We start from the raw sequence: 24845 nt of genomic DNA on the forward strand, positions 1-24845 counted from the left end.
TGACCCAGTCCCTTTATTAAGTGTGGTAGGAAAAATAAAAACGTGTTCTTATTACATTAAATTTAGACTGGATCTGAAGAGGAAATAAATGATGGTGACATCAATGAGGGAAAAGTTTATTAACAAATTCTGCCACTCAGAATAATTATTTTAGATTTTTAAAAACACCTGATTAACATATATATGAAACAATATAACAACAACTCTTGTGGAAGATTAGAATTCTTGGCAGATTCCTTAGGATAGGTAACAGGCTGAGGCACCTCAACTTTCCTCTGGAACAGGGTTGGCACCCTGTTTTTAGATCCAGTGTCACTTGCAGGTATCAATGATAATCAAATTAAGAAAAGGATTATTTTGAGGGATGATGAAAGCCATAGTTAATTCAGGTACTACTCAGCCAGTCATACCAGCAATTACAGATTTATTTATTAATTCTAAAATACTTCTCAGCTCCTACTGAGGGGCAAGGGGAAACTGACTTTATTTGCTTTCACACTCCCAGTAGCTAAAACTATGTGTGCACAAAGTAGGTGCTCAGTTTGTTGTTGAATGCATTTCTCTTCTAAGGTCATATAAAATTGAGGACATTTTACTCCAGAGCAAATTGGTTCTGTTTTGTTCATAGTTCATGGGTTGTCACATTTTCGTTTTGTTTTTAGATTGCTTTCACAACAAAAATTTACCATCCAAACATAAACAGTAATGGAAGTATTTGTCTTGATATCCTGCGGTCCCAATGGTCCCCAGCTCTGACTGTATCAAAAGGTAATTCCATTGATCAGCTTTATAACTGTTGGTAACAGTGAGACAAGAAGAATACAGCACAAGTATCCAGGGACCAAAGTTTAAAAAAAAAACCATTCTACTGTGTTTTCTCCTGCTTTGATTTTGCTTGCTGTCATAGCTCTTCTGTTGCTCTTTTGCTTTTATCAGTTAGCTTGGCGCAGTTCACGGGCAAATCTTAATGATAAAATGAGACAAACTTTAAATACGTTAGAGCTAGAAATTTGGATGAGCCTGTTGACATTTTACCCCTTTAGTTTGGGCTTTAAAAGAGAAACAGAGTAAAAATAAGATTTTAGGACCAGTTGTCACATTTATTAAATGGGATTGTTGATGTAATGAGTAAAGCTTTACATCTCTTACTTCATCTAAGAAGAAATGCCAGATTAGGCTGATAAATGATTTAAAATGAAAGACACATTTCACACTTCGGAATTATGCAGTACATTTAGCATGTTAGTCTAAACTTTGAAAAACCAATAGCATTATTATGACTGATAACATAATCCATGTGGATTCTCAGCTTTAACAGATACATACCTTTTTCTTGCTAAATTATCAGATGTGACATAGACCTTCTGAAGCCTTTTTGTTACTAGCCAATACTATTTGCTGTGCCAGCCCTCTTAATTCATGTCGCGTTTCTCTAGCAGAAGAGAACCTGACCATTGGAAAATACTGTTTGAGTTAGAAGCTTCTGCCCCTGAAGTAATTTGGTGGTTTTCCCTTTTTATAAAATTTAAGAAAATTATTTCTCTTGAATGATTCAGGGGATGAATGAATCTATGCTCATTAAAAAAAAATCTTTTTAATAAATGCTACCTGAATGTTTAACTTATTTTTAAAAGTGATTAGATTTATAAGAAGCAGGGTCCACAGTGATAATTATTTCAAATATTAGATAAGTAGTAGCCCTTCATGTCAGCTAGTTATTATGAATGGCAGTTTTTCTGACCTAAAATGTTTGTATAAAACGTTCATGTCGATTCTAGTGTCTTTTTAAAAATCACGTAGTGTAACTATTATGCCCTAGATGCAAGAAAGTTTTTGTGTCACAGCGTTATTCAAATTAATATACTCTTTCCTGGAATGGTACCACAAAATGAAAGAAATGGCAGACTACCAGATGTTGAGCACTAATTTTCTAACATTGGTAGCTTTTTATAAATATTAGTATTCTTGTCTTTCGGAAACTGCCCTTGAAGAATTGTCATGTAGCCTCAGTGTCCTCATATGTGAAGTGGGGATTATAAGAGTATTACCACATAAGGTCACTATGCATCTGGCACATAGAAGGCACTCGAACGAATGTTAACTCATTATTACCTTTCTCTTTATCTTAAAACATCTGATTTGTGTACATGATAGTGAAATCAGAGCACATGGCTCTTGGCAGCAGGAGTGGGAAATGAGGAACTTCCCTCTTGCTTATTTTATAAGGTAGCTTATACTTTGCTTATTTGTACATTTTTCACTTTTTTATATTTCAAAAGTCTTATTTTGCTTTTTATCATGAGTTTAGTCTAGAAACTCTGGAGATGTGAGCCCAGATAATCTACCCTATTGGTTTAATATAAAAGGTTTACAATTTCAGTAGGCAGATGGAAGATAGGGAAGATGAATAAAATACTAATTTTTCTCATTAGCCCTTAGCAACCCCCTTTCTGTGTCATTTAAGAAATTAACCCTGCTTTATAAATTCACTTGTGGATTTGTAAGAGTAGGAAAAGATAAAGGAACATAGTAGAGGAAAGTGAAGATGAAATGTTCTTCCAAAGATTCCTCGTACCTCCTCAGAAGTGGTGGCATGCTTTTGTCTGTCATAACAGACAAATCAGGAACCAGAGTCCTTGTTCCTTACTTTTTGATACTTAGATTGTTTTTAAAACTGTAGCTATTTGAATTAGTATTTTGATGTGGCAAGAAAGAACTACTTTTTCAATTTTCACTTATATTTTAAAACATGCAGGTTATGTATTGATAACTGTTCACATTATTTTTAAGTGAGTGTGATACAAATAATGGACATGGAATAAAAGATTCTTTGAAAAAAATCTGACAAATCTTTCTTCTTTGTAGGCAAACTGTAGCACTAAAGCCAAAGTAAAAAAATGTGCATAAACAGGAGTCCAAAATGGTTTGGACTGTTAAACTGCAATTTGTTTGCTTTATTTTGAATTGATTAGAACATAGATTTTCTGCATTAAAATAAAATAAAAAATGGACAGTTCCCTCATTAAAGTACAAAAGTATCTTTAAGAAATATCTAGGGATGCCTGCGTGGCTCAGTCAGTTAGGCGTCTGTCTTCGGCTCAGGTTATGATCCCAGGGTCCTGAGATCGAGTTCCCCTCATTGGGCTCCTTGCTCGGCAGGGAGCCTGCCGCTCCCCCTGCTTGTGCACTCTCTCTCTCTGATGAATAAATGAAATCTTAAAAAAAAAAAAAAAAGAAATATCTAAAGTTAGGATGCTGTTCTAAAAATATTTTGATTAGGTACCATATTTGGTATATGTATGTGTTACCTAAAATTATTTTTATAGAGAAATCTTCAGATTAAATGTTGTTAATAGTTACTTTATAAATGCACATTTTTTAAATAAGTAGAAATTCAAATTAAATTTACAACTTCAAAAATTATAGTAATTTTGTATTCTACACATTGTATGCTAATTTTATAATTTTTAATTTAAAAATTAGAAGTATTTGCTCCTAAGCAGAGTTAGTCTAAAAAGTAATTTAACATGCTCATTTTATTTTGTTTTCTTTATAAGTTCATTGTCTATATTCAGTAAAATCATTTTCATATATGCAATTGTTATAAAGCAGAAAGATCATTATCTGATGTGATGTTCTCTTTTCAATCTAGTTTTATTGTCCATATGTTCTCTACTTTGTGATCCTAATCCAGATGACCCCTTAGTACCAGATATTGCACAAATCTATAAATCAGACAAAGAAAAGTAAGTGTTTACTTATATTAGTTTCTGTGTGGGTGTATTTCTGTGTAGTCTGCCAAAACATATGTATTATCAAAATATTTAAGTACATTTAATTGTGTTTATTATACTAAGTTTGCTTATCTTTCCACTGGAAGAAATCTTTCTTTTTAAACTTTATTAGTCTTTGTTGCAAAAGATATTATTCCTTCCCACATAGTGTTTAGTCCTTTACTATTTAATAGTACATGTTCTGCATTTGCATAATATATCTGTTTTTTGATAGGAAAGAACTACATATATAGTTCTAAGTAGTAAATTTAAAGTAAAAGAATTTGATAATTGGAACCCTTGAATATTGTATTCCTTATCTTCTCCCAGGAAGAGAAGTTATCCCTAACCCCCTCCAAACTGACCTAATTTTCAAGCTGCTTCATCTTGCTGGTACCATTGATTTTTTGTAGTTTACAGATAATGCCCATTCAGGGCACTTTTATAGATTTCTGTTAGAAATTGATTTCCTATTTTGTTGTTTGTAATTTAGGCATGTTTTTATATTGGTTATAGAGAAATCCATCAGTTAAAACATCACTTGTTTTCTGTTTTATTTAATATATGAGCCTAAGTCACATTGACCCAATAATTGGCATATGAATGATTATTGCAGTTAAGTATAAAAAGGTAGAGTATACAGTTTTATATAAATAGGTCTTCTAAAAGATTAAATTTGTATGTTTTTACTATATCTCTTTTGTATGCCTACAGATACAACAGACATGCAAGAGAATGGACTCAGAAATATGCAATGTAAAATAAAAAAATATTTCATATATACCAGAGTACTGTAAAATTTAGGTTTTTTTCAACATTAGCAGTAAATTGAGCACTGTTTACTGTTTCATTGTACCATGAAATCCTTTGATTTTTACCCATTTTACATGTATTTCTGAAGCAAGACAAAACAAACTTCCAAAAATACCCTTAAGACTGTGATGAGAGCATTTGTCATTTTGTATGCATTGAGAAAGACATTTATTATGGTTTTTAAGATACTTGGACATCTGCATCTTCAGCTTACAAGATCTGCAATGCATCTGAAAAGCAACCAAATTATTTTTTGCTGAAACTAGATGTTTTTACATGAGAAATACTGTGTGTGTTGTCTAAGATGTCACCATTTTTATAAATCTGTATTCAGATTTCATTCTTTGTTAGCTCACTTTATAATTTGTATTTTTTTACTGTATAGACTAAATATATTCTATTTACATGTATGTCAACTCATTACCTTTTTCCTGTGAACAGTATTGAAAAAACCCAACAACTGGTAATTAAGTGAATTAACTGTCTCCCTTGTCTTAGGGTATTCGGTAGATTGATTGCAGATTTCTTAAACCTGAAAGGATCTTTACACTGTAATTCTCAGTATCCTGATTATGGAGAAACACTTGTTTTGATTTTGTTATACTTGACTTAACTTTATTGCAATGTGAATTAATTGCACTGCTAAGTAGGAAGATGTGTAACTTTTATTTGTTGCTATTCACATTTGAGTTTTTTTTCTGTATAGGCAATATTATATTGACACCTTTTACAGATATTAATGTAGCTTTTTCCATATAAATAAAATGCTTTTTCTACTATTTGTCTTGATTACTTAAAGAAATAAATTATTATAAGTAAGGATCAGAACTATAAAATTTCGCATGAAAATTAATTCCAAATTGTGAGAATGAGTTGTATTTGGCATTCACTGCCATTAATTATATAAATTTTATTGCTTTAGGTTTGTATCTGTTTACTGTATTATCAGTCTAGAGGATGATACACATTGGACCCTTGTTACAGAAGAGAATTTAGAGTAAGTCGCGGTTTGTCTTGGATCACATTTTAAGTGGATCATTTACTAAAGTACTGTGATGAGTATAAGGCAGTGTCACCCACACTGAAGAAAGTATTGACCTGAAAAATAGTTTAACTATTAAAATGCCCCTCTAGGTGGAATGGACATTGTATTTCTTAACATTTTAAAATCTAGAGTTTTTAAAATAGTAGTTTAGTGCCATCACAGTTTGAAAGAGGACATCCATTTTTTTACTATAGATGTTATAAAGAAAATTCGAAAATGATGCTTTCCTCTGTTTTTATAAATTTCCAGTTAAAAGTGATTTAAATAAGCAGGTTATCTTTGCAGATTTTAAAGAAAGCTAGAAAGTTCTAACTTGGAAAAAAAAAACATTTCTAATTATTTAGCATGCTTACCAAACTTGAGTGAGTGTCATTTTTAAGAAGAGTTGTAGCTCTTTGGATTATTGCAGTAGCTGTATAAGTGTGCAAGAATCTGTGATGGATGTAGTCGTTAGTAAAGCATTTAAATCACTTCAGTATTTTGCCATGGATCATTACTATTAAAGCACAAAATAACCCGTTGTTAGAAAATGTGTTTTTATAAGTGAATGTAAAAATAAATAAATGAATTGTGAAATGGATGTTTAAGAAAATATAGGTTTAAAAAGTAACTATATTAAGTAATGTCTTGAAACAAACATATCATGAAAAGCACTGCTTTACTAGGTATATGATTATAAGCTACATTCACCCAGAATTTACACTCAACTTCATTAGATTTAAGTATTTAGTATATTTTGATAGTAAAGGATTTTGTTTCTTGAATATCTTTCACTTTTTTTAAAACTTTGATTTGTGTGGCATTTATTTTTGGAAGTGTCCTTTTTTTTTTTCTTTATTAAAGGTTTTGAAATTCGCCTAATTCTTGTTTGCCTTTGCTTGCATCTCAATTGTACAACCAGACTCCAGAGGAGTGAGCACAATTTCTCATAATTAAATAAAAACCTTAAGAGTTCAACAGTGGCATAATGATTAACCAAGTCACCATTTTAGTTATGTCGTTTTTTGCTAAATTCTGACAAGGATCTATCAGTTACCTTGTACAACTGTTAAGTCCGAAGTCAGGGGCCTTCCTCCATAAGTAACCATTAATTTAGGGACCCTAGGAATGAGGAAAATGGGTAGTCTTTTGGAGATTTAGGATCATACCTCTTGAAGTCCTGGATGTTTCAAGACAGTTAAAAACCGTATTCAAGTTGAATTCTGGACACTAGTAACTGTCACATACAGTTAAGTCAGAGATACAAGTTGTAAAGGCAACCTCACCCTCATCTCCCATATTTGCATATGATTCTTGAAGTACAGGCTTTACACCTGCCTATGTAAACCATATATAATTATTCATTTTTGCTTTAAGTCATCCCCTTTGCCCCCTTGTCCTTAAACTGTTTAGGGAAAATTTAAAATTTATTTTGTAGATCAACTACTTATCAATTGCGAAGGATCATAAGGTATCAAATGAGAAACACAAACACAGCACAAGGGCAACCTTAAGAGTTAATATTCAAGAGTAACTTTTAAAAAAACTTGATAAAAATACTACATGTAGTTTTTCATTTCTTTTATTACTTTATTTCGGTGATCAGTTTATCTTTGTACACGATTCAGCCATTGATGTTTTGCAGGATCCTGCTCTCACAGTTCTGTATTTAAGATGGAAAAATTGGGGAAATTAATTTTCCTTTCAGATTAAAAGAGATTCTTGGTTGTGAAACTATTTATATCATGTTTATTTGTTGGTAGTCAATTTGAATTGGACTCAAAGTCCAGTTCAGTCAATGATGTTCTGAGTTCTGCTGTAGAATCATCAGTCCTGTTACTAGGACCAGCCATGGAAAATGTGATCAATGCTTTAGCCATGGCCATATAAATAGAGCTTCAGTGTATTCAAATTGTTGGATTTGGTCTGTTACACAAGAGTATTGCTTATCTTTTTAGTTTAAATCTTTTTTTTTTTTTAAAGATTTTATTTATTTGACAGAGAGAGACACAGCGAGAGAGGGAACACAAGCAGGGGGAGTGGGAGAGGGAGAAGCAGGCTTCCCACGGATCAGGAAGCCCAACATGGGGCTCGATCCCAGGACCCTGGGATCATGACCTGAGCCGAAGGCAGACGCTTAATGACTGAGCCACCCGGGCGCCCCTTTAGTTTAAATCTTTTAAGTGATTATCAGTATAATAAAATAATAACAAACCTGAACTTTAGAAGTTCAGTTTTATCACTCATCAACTGTGTACTAGGACTTTCAAAAATGTTTTCCTTAAAACGGGCTTAAATACAATTCATTAGCCCTAAAGTGTAATGCACGTCATTTGTGAAAGTTCTCATTTTTTTAATAGTGCTTCTCTTACTGTTCTAATAGTTGTACAGATAAGAGAAGATTCATCTAATTAACATTTCAGACACCAGTTTTCAGTCTTATTTTTTGACCCAGGGTTTTCTGGGTGCTGTATAGGAGTTGGCAAACTAGGCTGTGGTAAAGCATTTGTGGTTATAATTCTTGCTGGTTGTTTGATATAATTACAGTATTTTATTTTCTGTATACTGAGAAATTTATATACTGAATAGAAGGAGTGTCTTATTCACTATTTGGCTTTTTATCATTTTATTTGATGTGTAAAACATCTTCCCGTATTGGCAAGCAATGCCTATCGCAGTGCTATGCTAATCACCTTATTAAATAGCCTGTGGTATCATGTAGTGTCTAGATTTGTTCAGGAATCAAGTAAATGATTCAACAGTTTTTACTGAAAATAGGTTTATTTTAATTTTTCTGAAAAAGTATCAAGTGTAGTATCTGTTCTTAGTTTAATTTCACTTGTAAAACTTGCTATGTATGGATAATTAGTCATTTCTACTTTTTTTTTTTCCTGTACTGGGTGATGTTGGCAAACTCTTCTTAAACAATTGATATGCTTTCACCAGGAGTTTTTTCAGTAATAGTGATAATTAAAAATTTGCAGACAGCTGATGTTTTTGGTTGTAGAAATAATCTGTAATGTAAAAGTATGTTCATGACAACTTAATAGCATTATATCACTTATTTGTATTATATTACATTTAAATTTCTGCTGCCATTGTCCTGTTATATATAAGAAGGTGGTTTTAAACTGTAAGTGATTTGAACTAATAGAAAGAGGGAATATTCACCTAAAAATTTGGAGGCATTTGGAGGCATTTTTTTTTTTTTAATTTTTTTTATTGTTATGTTAATCCCCATACATTACATCATTAGTTTTAGATATAGTGTTCCATGATTCATTGTTTGTGCATAACACCCAGTGCTCCATGCGGAACGTGCCCTCCTCAATACCCATCACCAGGCTAACCCATCCTCCCAACCCCCTCCCCTCTAGAACCCTCAGTTTGTTTTTCAGAGTCCATCGTCTCTCATGGTTCTTCTCCCCCTCCGATTTCCCCCCCTTCATTCTTCCCCTCCTGCTACATTCTTCTTCTTCTTTTTTTCTTTCTTAACATATATTGCATTATTTGTTTCAGAGGTACAGATCTGAGATTCAACAGTCTTGCACAATTCACAGCGCTTACCAGAACACATACCCTCCCCAGTGTCCATCACCCAGTCACCCCATCCCTCCCACCCCACCCCCCACTCCAGCAACCCTCAGTTTGTTTCCTGAGATTAAGAATTCTGGAGGCATTTTTGTATAATAAGATACATTTCTTTAAAAGCTTATTTTAGCACTCTATTAGGTTCTACTGTAGAGGAAGGGATGTGCCTTTCTTAGCTCAGGAGGAAGCTGCTTTTATTATGCTGGCTAATGTATAAGATCTGAGCCGCGCTTTCCCCATATAATTTGTTTGTGTGAAGATCTCTTTAGTTCAAATGATCACTATGGGTTGTGTATGAAATACAGTATTGTAAACTCTTAAGATACATATTGTGGGGACCAGTTGTGACACCACTTGTGTTGGCACTTCTGACCCACTCATTTTTTTAAGATTTTATTTTAGAAAGACAGAACGTGAATGGGGGGAGGGGCAGAGGGACAGGGAGAGAACCTCAAGCAGACCTTGCTGAGCATGGAGCCCAATGCGGGGTTCCATCCCATGACCCTGAGATCATGACCTGAGCCAAAAACAAGAGTCAGACATTCAACCCACTGAGCCACCCAGGTGCCCCCCCAATCCACTCATTTTAACAGCCTACAACCACCCACACATTCAGTGTGTGAAGACGATTCATAAGACTAAGCATTTGGTCATACTCATAGCTAAGATTTATTATAGTGACACAGCAAAGATACACAGCTGGATCAGAAAGGAAAAGACTAGAGGAATTAGTCTAGAGTCTAGAGGAACCCATGTGCAGGCTTCCTATGCTGTTCTTGAAGGAGCTACACAGAGAATACTCCCTCCAACAGTGAAATGCATTAACATGGGCACAGTATTTCTGCCCAGGGAAGCCTGTTTAAAAAGCCCAGAGTTTTTATTGGGTGCTAAATCATGTAGGCACCCTTTGCCCACCAAAATTCCAATTTCCCAGAAGAAGAGCAGGTGTTTACCGTAAATCACATGGTTTTTAAAACAGTCTGGTCAGGCTAGCACAACCAGTACAATCTTATCAAATAAAGAAAATTTCAAAAGCTAAGTTTCTAGATGCCAGCTGAGGGCCAACCTTGTAAGCAAGCCCTTCTAAAGATTAGACCTACACCATTTGTTGAGAAGACTATTCTTTCCCTTGGAATGGTCATGGTATCCTTGAAAATCAGCTGAACATAGAGGCTTATTGCTGGACTCATTGACCTACATGCCTATGTTAATTCCATAATATATTGATCCCTGTAGCTTTGTTGTAACTTCTGAAATCAGGAAGTATGGGTCTTCCAGATTCATTATTTTGTGATAGTGTTTTGACTCTCCATGTCCCTTGTGATTCCATATGCATCTTAGGATCAGCTTTTCCATTTTTTTTGCTGAGATTTTAATTGGGATTGTATTGAACCCATAGAGCAATTTTGGTAAAGACATCTTTCGTTCTGGTTATCTATTGCTGAACGACAAATCACCCCAAACTAAATAGTGTAAAAGAAAAACCTTTTTTTATTACGCTCCTAGATTCTGTTGGATACAGAATTGGGATGGGGCACAGTAGGGATGGCTTATCTATTCCATGATACTTAGAGGCTTCAGCTGGGGGTGAGGGGTCTGGGAGCTTAAATCATTAGGAGGCTTCTTCGCTCAGATGTGCCACTTATTAAAAGTCTATGTGACTTGAGCTTCTCGCAACATGGTAGCTCAGTTCTAAGAGGGGGCATCTGGGGGCAAGTGTTCTAAGAGAAAAGGAGAAAGCTCCATGACCTTTTATGATTTCACCTTAAGTTACATAGTGTCACTTCTGTAGTTTACTGGTTGAAGCAGTCATAAGCCCTTTCAAAGGGAAGAGGTCATAGACTCCCACCTTTCCATGAGAAAATTTGGGGTCACCACCAAATTCATCTTATGAATTCATTCATGAATTCCTCCATTTCATATATATACACACACACACGGATCAGAAAGGAATATATATATATATATATATTCAGTATATTCAGTATGCATATATATATAGTCAGTGGATATATACTGATTGTTTTGTAGTGTTCTGTGTAGAGGTCTTGCATATTTTTCATTGTTTTATTCCTAGGCATCTAATTTTTAAAATGTATTAGAAAGTTTTTTTCATCTCATTTTCTGTTCTTACTGTGTAGAAATCAATTTATAATATTTGCTTTGTATCCTGCAGCCTTACTAAATTGACTTTTTAATGGTTTGTAGAATTTGAAGGTTTTCTACAATTATAATTATGTAACCTGTGAATAATGATAACTTCCTCATTTCCAATATATATCCCTATTATTTCCTTTTCTTTCCTTGTTGCATTAGCTATGACCTCCAGTATTATGTTGAATAAAAATAGTGATAGCAAGCGTCCTTTCTTGTTTCTGAAGGAATGCTTTCCTTTTTCAATATTAAGTATGGTGTTTATTATTAAGTTCCCTTCTATTCCTAATTGATTGAGCATTTTTATCACTGTTGAGTTACATGTTAAATTTCACTGAATACTTTTTCTACATCAATCAAGATTATTATTGTGTTATAATCCTTTTTTTTCTATTAATGTAGCATGAATTACATTAACTGATATTCAGATGTTAAATTATCTCTACATTTCTGGACTAAACCCCCTTTGAGATGCACTATCCTCTTTCACAATCACTAACTTCTCAGGGAGAGCTAAGATGGTGGCATAGGAGAAGGATGCTAGGCTTGACTCATCCTCAAACACAACTAGATAACTATCAAATCATTCTGAATACCCAAGAAATTGACCTGAGGACTGACAGAACAAACTGCACAACTAGAGGAAAAGAAGAGGCCACATGGAGGAAGGTAGGAAGTGCAGAGATGTGGTTTGGAGTAGAAATGGATCGAAGGGTTCTGCAGAGGGGAGAGAGCCCTGGTCAAGGAGAAAGGTGAGAGAGAGAGTGGAGTGCACAGGGATATGCACACAGAGAACACTTCCCCAAAGCCATTGGCTGGGGAAAAGACAGGGGCTGATTTTTGTGAGTTTTTGCAACCAGCCGGGCTCAAAGACTGAAGTTTCAGAGGTCAGCAGGCGTGGCTGAGATAGAGCCCTGAGGGCGCTGCCCTGTTTCTGAAGAGAAGGCATGCAAGCAACTCCAGGGCAGATGGCATGATCTGAGGATTGCCTAAGGTGCACAGGGAATGTTCACTCTTTTTGGAGTGCATCTATGAGGTGGCATTCACAGAAATGTTTCTCCTGGGACAAAAGAGCCAGCAGGCACCATATCCCTCTCCTGCCCCTCAGCATAGGTGCAGAGACACCTGCTGAAGGTTGCTAACCCAGACACTGGCTGTTCAGCCTGCTTTGCTCCAAATACCATGACCCTGCACTCTGGTGCCACTGCCCTCAATTGGTCAAACCTGCATCAGTCCCAGTGCAGCGAGACCCTCCCCCAGAAGACTAGCACAGATTCCCCTGCCACACCAGGTGCCTAAAGCCTGGAGTTTTCAAAGCAGGCTTGGCTGGAATAGAGCTCAAGTGCACTGTGCTAATCCAGGCAGACAAGCAACCAAGAGACAACGTGAAAACAGTGATTGAAAAATACTTGGGACACACAAGGGGAAATTATTCGCTCTTCCCTGAGACCAGCAAGCACGAGGTCCCTCCTCTGAGACGAAGGAGCTGGCTGCTGCCATTTCCCTCCCCTGCTCCTCAGCATAAACCAACTTCAGTAAACAGCATAGCACCAACACTGGTTGCCTAACCTTATACCAAGTCCCATCCCCCTCTGCTATCCTGACACTGCTTTTCTCAGGCAAGTGTGTCTAAGGAGCAGTGCACTGGACCTCTTCTCCAAAAGACTAGCACAAACCCTCGCACGAACCTCATCTACCAACCATAGAGTTCTGCAAGGTTTCAGTTCTAGTGGAAGTAGCATCAGGTCTCATTTAATAAGCAGACCAGAGCACACCCAGTTAAAACTTACCACACTCTAGCCAAGAACCAAACACTGCCCACCACAGGCAAGGAGAACCTCTGCAGATGACTGACCTGATGGGTAGAGCAGCCAAAACACAACTGAGCACACACAGCACACACCAGAGACACTCCCTGATGCACCAAGCTCTGGTTACTATATGACCTTTTCTTCATAAAGCCATTACATTCAGGAAAAGGAAACATAACAAGCTTTTCTAACAGACAGAAGAAGACAGAGATCTATACAAAATGCTGAAATGGAGGAATTCATCCCAAAAGAAGTAACAAGAAAAGGTCTTGGCCAGAGATCTAATCAAAACAGATATAAGTAATATGCCTGATGGAAAATTTAAAGCAACAATCATAAGGATACTTGCTGGGCTTGAGAAAAGCATGGAAGACATCAGGAGACCCTTACAGCAGAGGTAAAAGAGTTAAAAACAACTAAGCAGAAATAAAAAATGCAATAACTGAGATTTGAAATAGACTGAATGTAATGACCACAGCATGGAAGAAGCAGAGAGGAATGAATAAGTGATATAGAAGATAGAATTATGGGAAATAATGAAGCTGAACAAAAGAGAGAAAGAAGAATGATGGATCATGAGAATAGACAAAGGGAACTCTGACTCCATCAAATGTAATAACATTAGTATCATAGGAGTCCTAGAAGAAAAAAAGAAAAGGAGGCAGAAGGTTTATTGAAGGAAATAATAGCGGAAAACTTCACTAAACTGGGGAAGGAAACAGACATCCAAATCCAGGAGGCATAGAGAACTCCCAACAAAATCAACAAAAGCAGGCTGACACCAAGACATATTGTACTTAAATTTGCAAAATATAGTGATAAAGAAAAAATCTAAAAGCAGCAAGACAAAAGAAGTCCCTAACTTGCAAGGGAAGACCATAAGGCTAGTTGCAGATTTATTCACAGAAACTAGGCAAGCCAGGGGCACCTGTGTGGCTCAGTCGTTAAGCATCTGCCTTCGGCTCAGATCATGATCCCAGGGTCCTGGGATCAAGCCCCGCGTCAGGCTCCCCACTCAGCGGGAAGCCTGCTTCTTCCTCTCCTACTCCCCCTGCTTCTCCCTCTCCTACTCCCTCTCTTGCTGTCTCTCTGTCAAATAAAATAAATAAAATCTTAAAAAAAAAAAAGAAGAAGAAACTAGGCAAGCCAAAAGGGAGTGGCATTATAGATAGATGATGGTTGATAGATAGATAGATAGAATATTTATATATTGAATATATAAATATATTCAGTGTGTTGAATGGGGGGAAATCTGCAGCCAAGAATACTCTATCCAGCAAGGCTATCATGCAGAATACAAACAAAGATAAAGAATTTCCCAGACATGGGGTGCCTGGGTGACTCAATCAGTTAAGTGTCTGCCTTCAGCTCAGGTCATGACCCCAGGGTCCTGGGACTGAGCCCTGTCGGGCTCCCTGCTCAGTGAGGGCCTCCTTCTCCCTCTCCCTCTGTCCCTGCCCCCAGCTCATGCTCTCTCTCTCACTCTCTCTCAATTAAATAAATAAAATCTTTTAAAAAAGGACAAAAACTAAAGGCATTCATGACCAATAAATGAGTCCTGCAAGAAATATTAAAGGGGACCACTGGGAAGGAAAGACCAAAAGTGACAAACTTAATTTTTCTGGAGAAAATCTTCAGAAACAATGACAAAACAAGTAATAAAATGGCACTAAATACAAATCTATCAATAATTACTCTGAATGTAAATGGACTAACTGCTCAAATCAAAACACACAGGATTGGATTAAAAACAAGACGCATCTGTATGCTGCCTACAAGAGACTCATTTTAGACCTAAAGACATCTGAAGATTGAAAGTGAGGGGATGGAGAACCATCTATCATGCTAATGGACATCAAAAGAAAGCCAGAGTAGACATACTTATATCAGACAAACTAGGTTTTAAACCAAAGACTGTAACAAGAGATGAAGAAAGACATGATATCATAATAAAGGGAACTATCCATCAAGAAGAGCAAACAATTGTAAATATTTAGGCTCCCAATTTGGGAATACCCAAACATATAAAAGAATTAACACACATAAAGGAACTCGCTGATAATAATACAATAATAGTAGGGGACTTTAACACCCCACTTACAACAATGGACAGATCATCTAAGCAGAAAATCAACAAGGAAACAATGGCTTTGAATGACATACTGGACCAGATGGACTTAACAGATAAATTAAGAACATTTCATCTTAACGCAACAGAATACACATTCTTTTCAAGTGCACATGGGACATTCTGCAGAAGAGATCACATACCAGATCACAAATCAGGCCTCAATAAGTACCAAAAGATTGAGATAATACCATGCATATTTCCTGACCACAATGATATGAAACTTGAAGTCAACCACAAGAAAAAATTTGGAAAGACCACAAATACATGGAGGTTAAACAACATGCTACTAAAGATTGGTTAACCAGGAACTCAAAGAAGAAATTAAAAAAATACATGGACACCAATGAAAATGAAACCACGATCGTCCAAAATCTTTGGGATGCAGCAAAAGCAGTCCTAAGAGGGAAGTATATAGCAATACAGGCCTACCTCAAGAAGCAAGAAAAATCTCAAGTAAACAACCTAACTTTATGCCTAAAGGAGATAGAAAAAGAACAATAAATGAAGCCAAAAGCCAGCAGAAGAAGGGAAATAATAAAGATTAGAGCAGAAATAAATGATATAGAAACTAAAAAAACGGTAGAATAAATCAATGAAACCAGGAGCTGGTTCTTTGAAAAAATTAATAAAATTGATAAACCCTTAGCCACACTTATCAAAAAGAAAAGAGAAAGGACCCAAATAAATAAAATCACAAATGAGAGGGAGAAAAAACAGCCAACACCACAGAAATACAATGATAAGAGAATACTATGAAAAATTATATGCCAACAAATTGGACAATCTGGAAGAAATGGATAAATTTCTAGAAGCATGTAAGCTACCAAACTGAAACAGGAAGAACTAGAGAACTTGAACAGACTGATAACCAGCAAAGAAATTGAATCAATAATCAAAAGTCTCCCAACAGCGCCTGGGTGGCTCAGTTGGTTAAGCATCGGAATCTTGATTTTGGCTCAGGTCATGATCTTGGGGTCATGGGATTGAGCCCTGTCTTGGGCTCTGTGCTCAGCAGGGAGTCTGCTTCTCTCCCTCTGCCCCACCCCCCACTCACTCTCCTTCTCTCTAAAAATGAACACATAAAATTTAAAAAAAAATCTCCCAACAACCAAAAGTCCAAGTCCAGAGGACTTCACAGGGTAATTCTATCAAACATATAAAGAAGAATTAATACCTATTCTTCTCAAACTATTCCAAAAAATAGAAATTGAAAGAAAACTTCCAAACTCTTTCTATGAGGCCAGCATTACCCTGATTCCAAAATGAGACAAAGACTCCACTAAAAAAAGAACTACAGTCCAATATCCCTGAGGAACATGGATGCAAAAATTCTCAACAAAATACTAGCAAATCAAATCCAATAGTACATTAAAAGAATCATTCACAACAACCAAGTGGGATTCATTCCTGGGCTGCAAGGGTGGTTCAATATTCACAAATCAATCAACATGATGCACCACATTAATAAAAGAAAAATAACTATATGATCCTCTCAATGGATGCAGAAAAAGCATCTGACACCTATACATCAATAATGAAGCAGCAGAAAGAGAAATCAAGGACTCCATCCCATTTACAATTACACCAAAAACCATAAGACACCTAGGAATAAACCTAACTAAATGGTTAAAACATCTGTACTCTAAAAACTACAAAACACTGATGAAAGAAGTTGAAGATGACACAAAGAAATGAAAAAACAGTCCATGGCCATGGATTAGAAGAACAAATATTGTTGAAATGTCTATACTACCTAAAGCAATCTCCACATTCAGCGCAATCCCTGTCAAAATACTAATAGTGTTTTTTGCAGAGCTAGAACAAAAAATCCTAAAATTTGTATGGAACCACAAAAGACCCTGAATAGCCAAAGCAATATTGAAAAAGAAAAGCAAAGCTGGAGGCATCACAATTCGGACTTCAATTTACATTACAAAGCCATAACAATCAAGATAGTCTGATACTGGCACATAAACAAAGACATAGATCGGTGGAACAGAATAGAAACCCAAAAATGAACCCATAAGTATATGTTCAACTCATCTTTGACAAAGCAGGAAAGAATATCCAATGGAAAAAAGACAGTCTCTTCAGCAAATGGTGCTGGGAAAACTGGAGAACAACATGCAGAACAATGAAACTGGACCACTTTCTTACACCATACACAAAAAAGAAATTCAAAATGGATGAAAGACCTAAATGTAAGACAGGAAACCATCAAAATCCTAGAGGAAAACACAGGCAGTAAGCTTGTTGAGATCGGCCATAGCAGCTTCTTACTAGATATGTCTTCTGAGGTAAGGGAAACAAAAGCAAAAACGAACTATTGGAACTTCATCAAGATAAAAAGCTTCTGCACAGCGAAGGAAAGAATCAAAACTATAAGGCAACCTTCAGAATGGGAGAAGATATTTGCAAATGACATATCTGATAAAGAGTTAGTATCCAAAACCTATAAGGAACTTATCAAACTCAACACCCAAAAAACCTATAATCCATTTAAGAAATAGGCAGAAATGAATAGACATTTTTCCAAAGAAGACATACAAATGGTCAACTGGTATATGAAAAGAAGCTCAACATCACTTATCATCAGGGAAATACAAATCAAAACTACAATGAGATATCACCTCATACCAGTCAGAACTGCTAAAACTAGTAACAGAAAACAACAGGTGTTGGCGAGGATGTGGAGAAAGGGGAACCCTCTAACACCGTTGGTGGGAATGCAAACTGGTGCAGCCACTCTGGAAAACAGTATGGAGGTTCCTCAAAAAGTTAAAAATAGAACTACCTACAGTCCAGCAATTGTACTATCAGGTATTTATCCAAAAGACACAAAAATACTGATTCAAAGGGATACATGCACTCCAATATTTATAGCAGCATTATCAACAATAGTCAAATTACGGAAAGAGCCCAAACATTTATTGACTGATGAATGGATAAAGAAGAGGTGGTGTGTATATACACAACGGAATATTACTCAGCCATAAAAAAGAATGAAATCTTGCCATTTGCAGTGACATAGTGGAGGTAAAGTGTATAATGCTGAGTGAAATAAGTCAGTCAGAGAAAGGCAAATACCATATGATTTCACTCATATGTGAAATTTAAGAAACAAAAGAAACAAACATATGGGGGGAAAAAGAGAGTTTGGTAAACCAGGAAACAGACTTTTAACTAGAGAGAACCTGAGGGTCCTGGAGGAGAGGTGGGCAGTGGGGTTGGGTTAAATGGGTAATAGGTTAAAGAGGGCACTTGTAGTGATAAGCACCGGGTGTTGTATGTAAGTGATGAATCACTAAATTCTACACCTGAAACTAATATTACACTGTTAACTAATTGGAATTTAAATAAAGCTTGAAGAAAAAAATCACTGACCTTTATTTACTAATATTTTGTTGAAGACTTTTGCATCTATGTTTATGGCCGTAATTTACTCTTTGAATATATTTGTCAAATTTGATATCTTAAATTATGCTAGCCTCCAAAAAAGATTTGGGCAGTATTCCCTCTTTTTTTCTCTGGAAGGATTCATGTAAGATTTGTGCTATATCTTCCTTAAATATTTTGAAGAATATTTAGAAGCCATCTGTGCATAGAGTTTTGTTCGTGGGAAGATTTTAATAACAAATTCTTTATCTTTAACATTTAATAGACACATTTTCTATTTGTTACTCTCAGTTTTGTTGAGTTGTGGTTTTCAAGGAATTTTTGTGCATTTTATCCAAATTGTCAATCTAGGGGCGCCTGAGTGGCTCAGTCAGTTAAGCGGCTGCCTTCGGCTCAGGTCATGATCCCAAGGTCCTGGGATTGAGCCGCGCATCGGGCTCCCTGCTCAGTGGAGCAGGGAGCCTGCTTCTCCCTCTCCAGCTTGTGCTCTCACTCTCTCTGTCAAATAAATAAATAAATAAAATCTTAAAAAATAAATAAGTAAAACATTTTAAAAATTAAAAAAAATTAAAAACAAATAGTCAATCTAGTTGGCATGGAGTTGTTCATGGTATCCTCTATTTTTCAAGATTTTATTTATTTGAAAGCAAGAGAGAGAGAGAGAGAGAGAGAGAGAGAGAGAGTGGGGGGAGGGGCAGAGGGAGAAGAACATGCAGACTTCCTGCTGAGCAGGGAGCCCAATGCAGGGCTCACTCCCAGGATCCTGGGATCAAGACCTGAGCCAAAGGCAAACACTTAACCGACTGAGCCATCTCGGTGCCCCCATGGTGTCCTCTTTCATAGTCTTATCTCTTACATTTTATATTTTTTTCTTTTCCTGATGATTCATGATAGAGGATTACCAGTTTTTTAATCTTCCAAGGAATTCACATTTGATTTTAAAATGTTTCTCTTATACATTTGTTCTCCATTTCATTTATATTTACTATTTTCTTTTTCTTCCTTTAGTTTTATTTTTAAGTTATTTTAGCCTCTTGAGATTGAAACAGATTTTAGTCTTTCTTCTTTTGTAGTATATGTACTTAAGACTATACATATCCTACTAAGCCCCACTTAAGCTGTGTCCTACCAATTTTGAAATATTGCATCTTCATTATCATTAAATTAAAAATATTTTCAAAGTCCTGTTTTTATTTTTCCATTTACTCTTGAGTTATAGAAATGTATTATTTAATTTCTCAGCAGTTGAATTTCTTTTAGTTATGTTTTTGTAATTGATTTATAGCTTAATTTCTCCATGGTCACAAAACATAATCTGAATGATTTTAATTCCTGGAAGTTTGTTGAAGCTTGCTTTATGACCCAGCATATAGTAAATTTTGATAAAGATTCCATTTACATTTGAAAAGAATATGCATTTGTTGTTATTAGGTACAGTGTTTATAATATGTGCTAATTAGATCAAGTTTATTAATTGTATTCACAGTGTGTATTTGCTTGTTCTCATAGGCATTAAGGGTAATATGTTAAAGTTTCCCCTTTATGATTGTGAAATTGTCTATTTATTGGTTTATTTTTGTTTTAAAGATTTTGAAATCAAATTATTGGATATATATATACACAATATACACACACAAAATTGTGATGTCTTACTAGCAGAGTAATAATGCTTTTGACTTCAAGTCTACTTTATCTAATATTAATATAGCTTTCCTTTTGACTAATATTTATAGTGTATATGGTTTTCTGTTTTTTAACTTTGGACTTTCTGTATCTTTTAAAAAATGTGTGTCTCCTGTATTTAATATATTGTTGGGTTTCATTTGATTTGGTTTTTATCCAATATGACAATTTTAGTCTTTTAATTGGAGTATTTAGTTCTTTGCACTTAATGGAATTACTGATGTAGTTGGATTTCTATGTTCCTGGGGTTTTTTTAAACATGTTTTCTTTTTCTCCTCTTTTCTTGCCTTCTTTTGAATTAATCAATTTTTGTAATAGTCCTATTTTTCCCTCTGATAACTTTCTAGACAGTCTTTTATTCTTTCAAGTTTGTGATTACCCTGAATTAAGAGATCAATCTACAGTTTAATATATATATTATTATTTTTACCATTTTCCTAGTAATGTAAGAACCTTACACTACTTGGACTCTGTTACCCATTTTCCATCTTTTGCATTATTATTCTCATGTATTTTAATTCTTTATATAAGTGAAATTCCACAAGACATTAATATTCTTATTTTGCATGTCACTACCAGTCTACTTACCTCCATAGTTACTTTTTCCAGTGCTCTTCATTGCTTCTTGCATTTTCATGTTTCCATCTGAGATCATTTACCTTCTGACTAAAGAACTCCTTTTAGTATTTCCTTTTTTTTAAGATATATTTATTTATTTGAGAGAGAGAGAGACAGAGAGAGTACAAGTGGGGGAAAGGAGAGAGGGAGAAGGAGAGAGAGAATCTCAAGAAGACTCCCCACTGAGCACAGAGCCTGATGAAGGGCTCGATCCCACCACCCTGAGATCATGACCTGAGCCAAATCAAGATTCGGACGCTCAACCAATTGAGCCACCCAGACATCCCTAGTATTTTTTTAAATGCAAATATGCTTGTGACAAATACTCCTTTTTTCCTGAAATGTTTTTATTTTGCCATCATTTTTATAGGATATTTTCACTGGGAATAGAATTCTAGCTTACTATTTTCTTCCAGCCCTGTAAAGACATTCCATTGTCTTTGGATTCCACAATTCTGTTGATAAATCAAGTGTTAGTTTTATTGTTGCTGCTTTAAAATAATATGTCTCTTTTCTATGACTGCTTTTAAGATGATTCTTTTATTTTTATTTTTATTTTTAGCAGGTTTGCTAGTGTCACAAAGTGTAGCTTTGTCTTTATCTTGCTTGAGGTTCACAGAGCTTCTTGAATCTGTAGGTTGATGCATTTCGTCAGTTTTGAAAAACCTCAACTATTCAGCAATTATTGCCTCTGCCTCATTTTATTTCTCCCCTTTAGGACTCCAGTATGAAGTATATTAGAATTTTTTACTATAACCCACATGTTTCCCAGCATGTCTTCTGTGGTTTTTTTTTTTCTTTTTTCCTTTGTGCTTTAGTTTGGAAATTTTGTATTCATCTTTTTTTCAGTTCACTAATCCTATGTTCTGAGTATGCAATCTGTTCTTAAACCCATCTACTCAATTTCAAATATTGTAGCTAATTTCAGATTGTATTTTTCAGTTCTAAAACTATCTTTTTTTTTACATATTTCAATTTTCTATTGAATCCCTAAATTATTTTCTCCATGTTTTTCCCTATTTTTAAGTCCTTAATCACAGTTAAAGTCTGTCTGTTAATTTCAATTAACTGAATCACCTGTAGTTGTGCTTTTATCAAAAGCCAGATATTGTGTATAAAAACTGTTAGAGACTCTAGATGATGTTATATTCCATAAAAAAGGATTCACCCTTTCCTCTGCTAGACAAATAGCATGTGAAGATGATCACATTAGTGCAATCAAGGTCTGCACTTAGTTGAGGCTGGTTTGCAGTTTTATCCGATTCAATATGTCTGACTTAGCCTTATTTAGAGTGTACAATGCTCTAGGACTGTCTTTGTTTCCTCAGAGCAGAGACTGCAGGAAATTCCACTCTGCTTTTCAATATTTTTGATTCCCAATTTCAGCCTTTTGCTTCTTAGAACTGCAGAATTTGGCAGATGTTTTTAGAGGGAAATAACCATATTTTTGAAGACTTCCCAATCTGCTGGAAACTACCAAAAGTACTGTTGGTTTTTCTGTCATAAGCAGTTACCCTCTGTCAGAGATCCAACCTGAATTGTCAGCCTTTCACCACAACCAAATTAACAAGTACTCCATGGTGAAAAGGGACTGTAGATAGTTTTTTTTTTTTTTTTTTTTTTAAACTCCCCTTTCCTCTGTCTCTCCACACTACAAGATTGTAAAAAATTGCACTATGGTTTCAAAAGTTTAGTTTTTTAGCTTCCTGACCAGCACCTTTCAAGTCTCCAGTTCTGTCTCTACAGCACTGTGCAACCACAGAAAGTTCTGCTAGGTTTCTCTGTCCTTCAGTAGTGGCCTGCCCAGTGGCCTGTGGTAAGCCCAAATTCTCACCCTCTAGTCTGTACTACAGAAGAAGAATGGTTGCAAATACTCAGGAGCTTACCTTTGAGAGTCTCATGGTTTCTGCAGCGATCTCATACCTTTTCAATTATAATTTTTTAAAAGACTTTATTTTTATGTAATCTCTACACACATTGTGGGGCTTGAACTCACAACCTGAGATCTAGAGTCACACATTCTCCAGACTGAGCCAGCCAGACAGCTGATCAATTGTAATTTTTATATTTCAACCAGTTCTTCTCATTCTCAGTAGATCAACCTATCTGGAAACAGAAATCCCTATCACTTCTCTTTTTTTAATGTTCTACTACTACAACGTCCTATCTCTCTCTGTCCTCAGACTGCCTTCAAATTCATCATCCACGGAGATGTCAAAGTATTCTATCTAACCCAAATCTGTTCTTGTGGGTTATTAACTTTAAAATGTTTCAATAGCTCCCCACAGCCTCAGTAGTGGTTTTGCTGAAGGGCCTGAGAAGGAAAGAAGGGAGAGGTTAGTGGGTTAGCCTTTGGATCCTACACTTCTACTTCGAACACTGAAGCTGATTTATATATCAGGGTCCTGTGGGTTCTCACATTTGTTCCCTTTGTTTAAATCATTAACCAGCAGAATAAAGTACTAAGTCCTTGAGACTCTTGTGATCTGACCTGTGCTGCACTTCCAGACTTATCTTCCACTGCCTGCCTCCCACCAAACTTCCTGCGGTTCCAATGGCTCCCAACCTCTCCCACTTCCAGTATACAACAGTGCTTTTCATTCTCAAACTTTGGTCATATTGTTCATTCTGCTGAAAATGCCGTCTTCTCCAATCCATTAAATGTCTAATTCTCTGTTACTTCTTCCTTCCTTATCTGTTGAGTAAATGAGTAATCCTCATTGGTGCTGCCATGACACTTAGTGTGCATCTTTCCCCACCAGCTTTATTGAGATACAATTAACCTATAACATTGTGTAAGTTTAGCTTGTACAACATGTTGATTTGATACCCTTATATATTATAAAATGATTACCACAGTAGGGTTAGTTAACACCTCCATAACCTTACATAATTACCATCTTTTTTTGTAGTGAGAACATTCAAGATTTACTCTCTTAACAACTTCCCAGTATATAGTACAATATTATTAACTATAATAACCATGCTGTACATTAGATCCCCAGAACTTATTCATTTTATAAATGGAAGTTTGTACCCTTTAGCCAACCTCATCCCATTTCCCAATCCCATCTCACCCCCACTACACACACACACACACACACACACACACACACACACACACACATATCCCTTCTGGTACCATCATTTTATTTTGCTCAATGAGTCTGGCTTTCTTAGATTCCACATATAAGTGATATACAGTGTTTACCTTTCTCTGATTTATCTCACTTAGCATAATGTCCTCAAGGTCCATCCATCTTGTTGCAAATTGCAGGATTTCCTTCTTTCTCGTGACTGAATAATACTCCACTGTGTATATAGCCACCACATCTTCTTTACCCATTCATCCATTGATAGACACTTAGGCTGTTTCCATATCTTTGCTATTATGAATGATGCTGCAATGAATATGGGAGTGCAGATATTTCTTAGATATCTTGTTTTCATTTCCTTTGGATGGATACCCAAAAGTAGGATTGCCTGGATCATAATAGTTCTATTTTTAATTTTAGGAGGAACATCCATATTGTTTTCCATAGTGGCCGCACCAGTTTACATTCCAATGAACAATGGACAAGAGTTTCCTTGTCTCCCCATGCTTGCCAAAATTTGTTACCTCTTTGTTTTCTGATGATAGCTATTCTAATAGTGGTGAGGTGAAATCTCATTATGATTTTGATTTACATTTCTCTGATGATTAGTGACATTGAGCATCTTTTCATATACCAGTTGGCCATTTGTATGTCTTCTTTGGGAAAATGTCTATTCAGTTCCTTGGCCCATTTTTAAAGTGGGTTGTTTGTTTTTTGCTATTAATTTGTATGATTTCCTTATATATTTTAGACATT

General features: G+C 35.7%; 1 protein-coding gene across 2 annotated transcripts in view; it reads left to right on the forward strand.

Annotated features, from left to right (window-relative positions):
- UBE2D1 (ubiquitin conjugating enzyme E2 D1) overlaps positions 1-7627 on the forward strand; it is a 40622-nt gene extending 32995 nt beyond the window's left edge. For both annotated transcript variants that reach the window (XM_032423641.1, XM_032423642.1), the window contains exons 5-7: positions 663-768; positions 3653-3746; positions 4488-7627. In XM_032423641.1, coding sequence (XP_032279532.1) covers positions 663-768; positions 3653-3746; positions 4488-4533 — 246 coding nt within the window. In that variant the 3' untranslated portion in view covers positions 4534-7627. The remainder of the gene's footprint in view (positions 1-662; positions 769-3652; positions 3747-4487) is intronic.
- The last annotated feature ends 17218 nt before the right edge of the window (positions 7628-24845 follow it).

This window comes from Phoca vitulina, unplaced genomic scaffold (genome assembly GCF_004348235.1).
Source record: "Phoca vitulina isolate PV1807 unplaced genomic scaffold, GSC_HSeal_1.0 scaffold29, whole genome shotgun sequence".
Taxonomy (NCBI): Eukaryota; Metazoa; Chordata; class Mammalia; order Carnivora; family Phocidae; genus Phoca; species Phoca vitulina.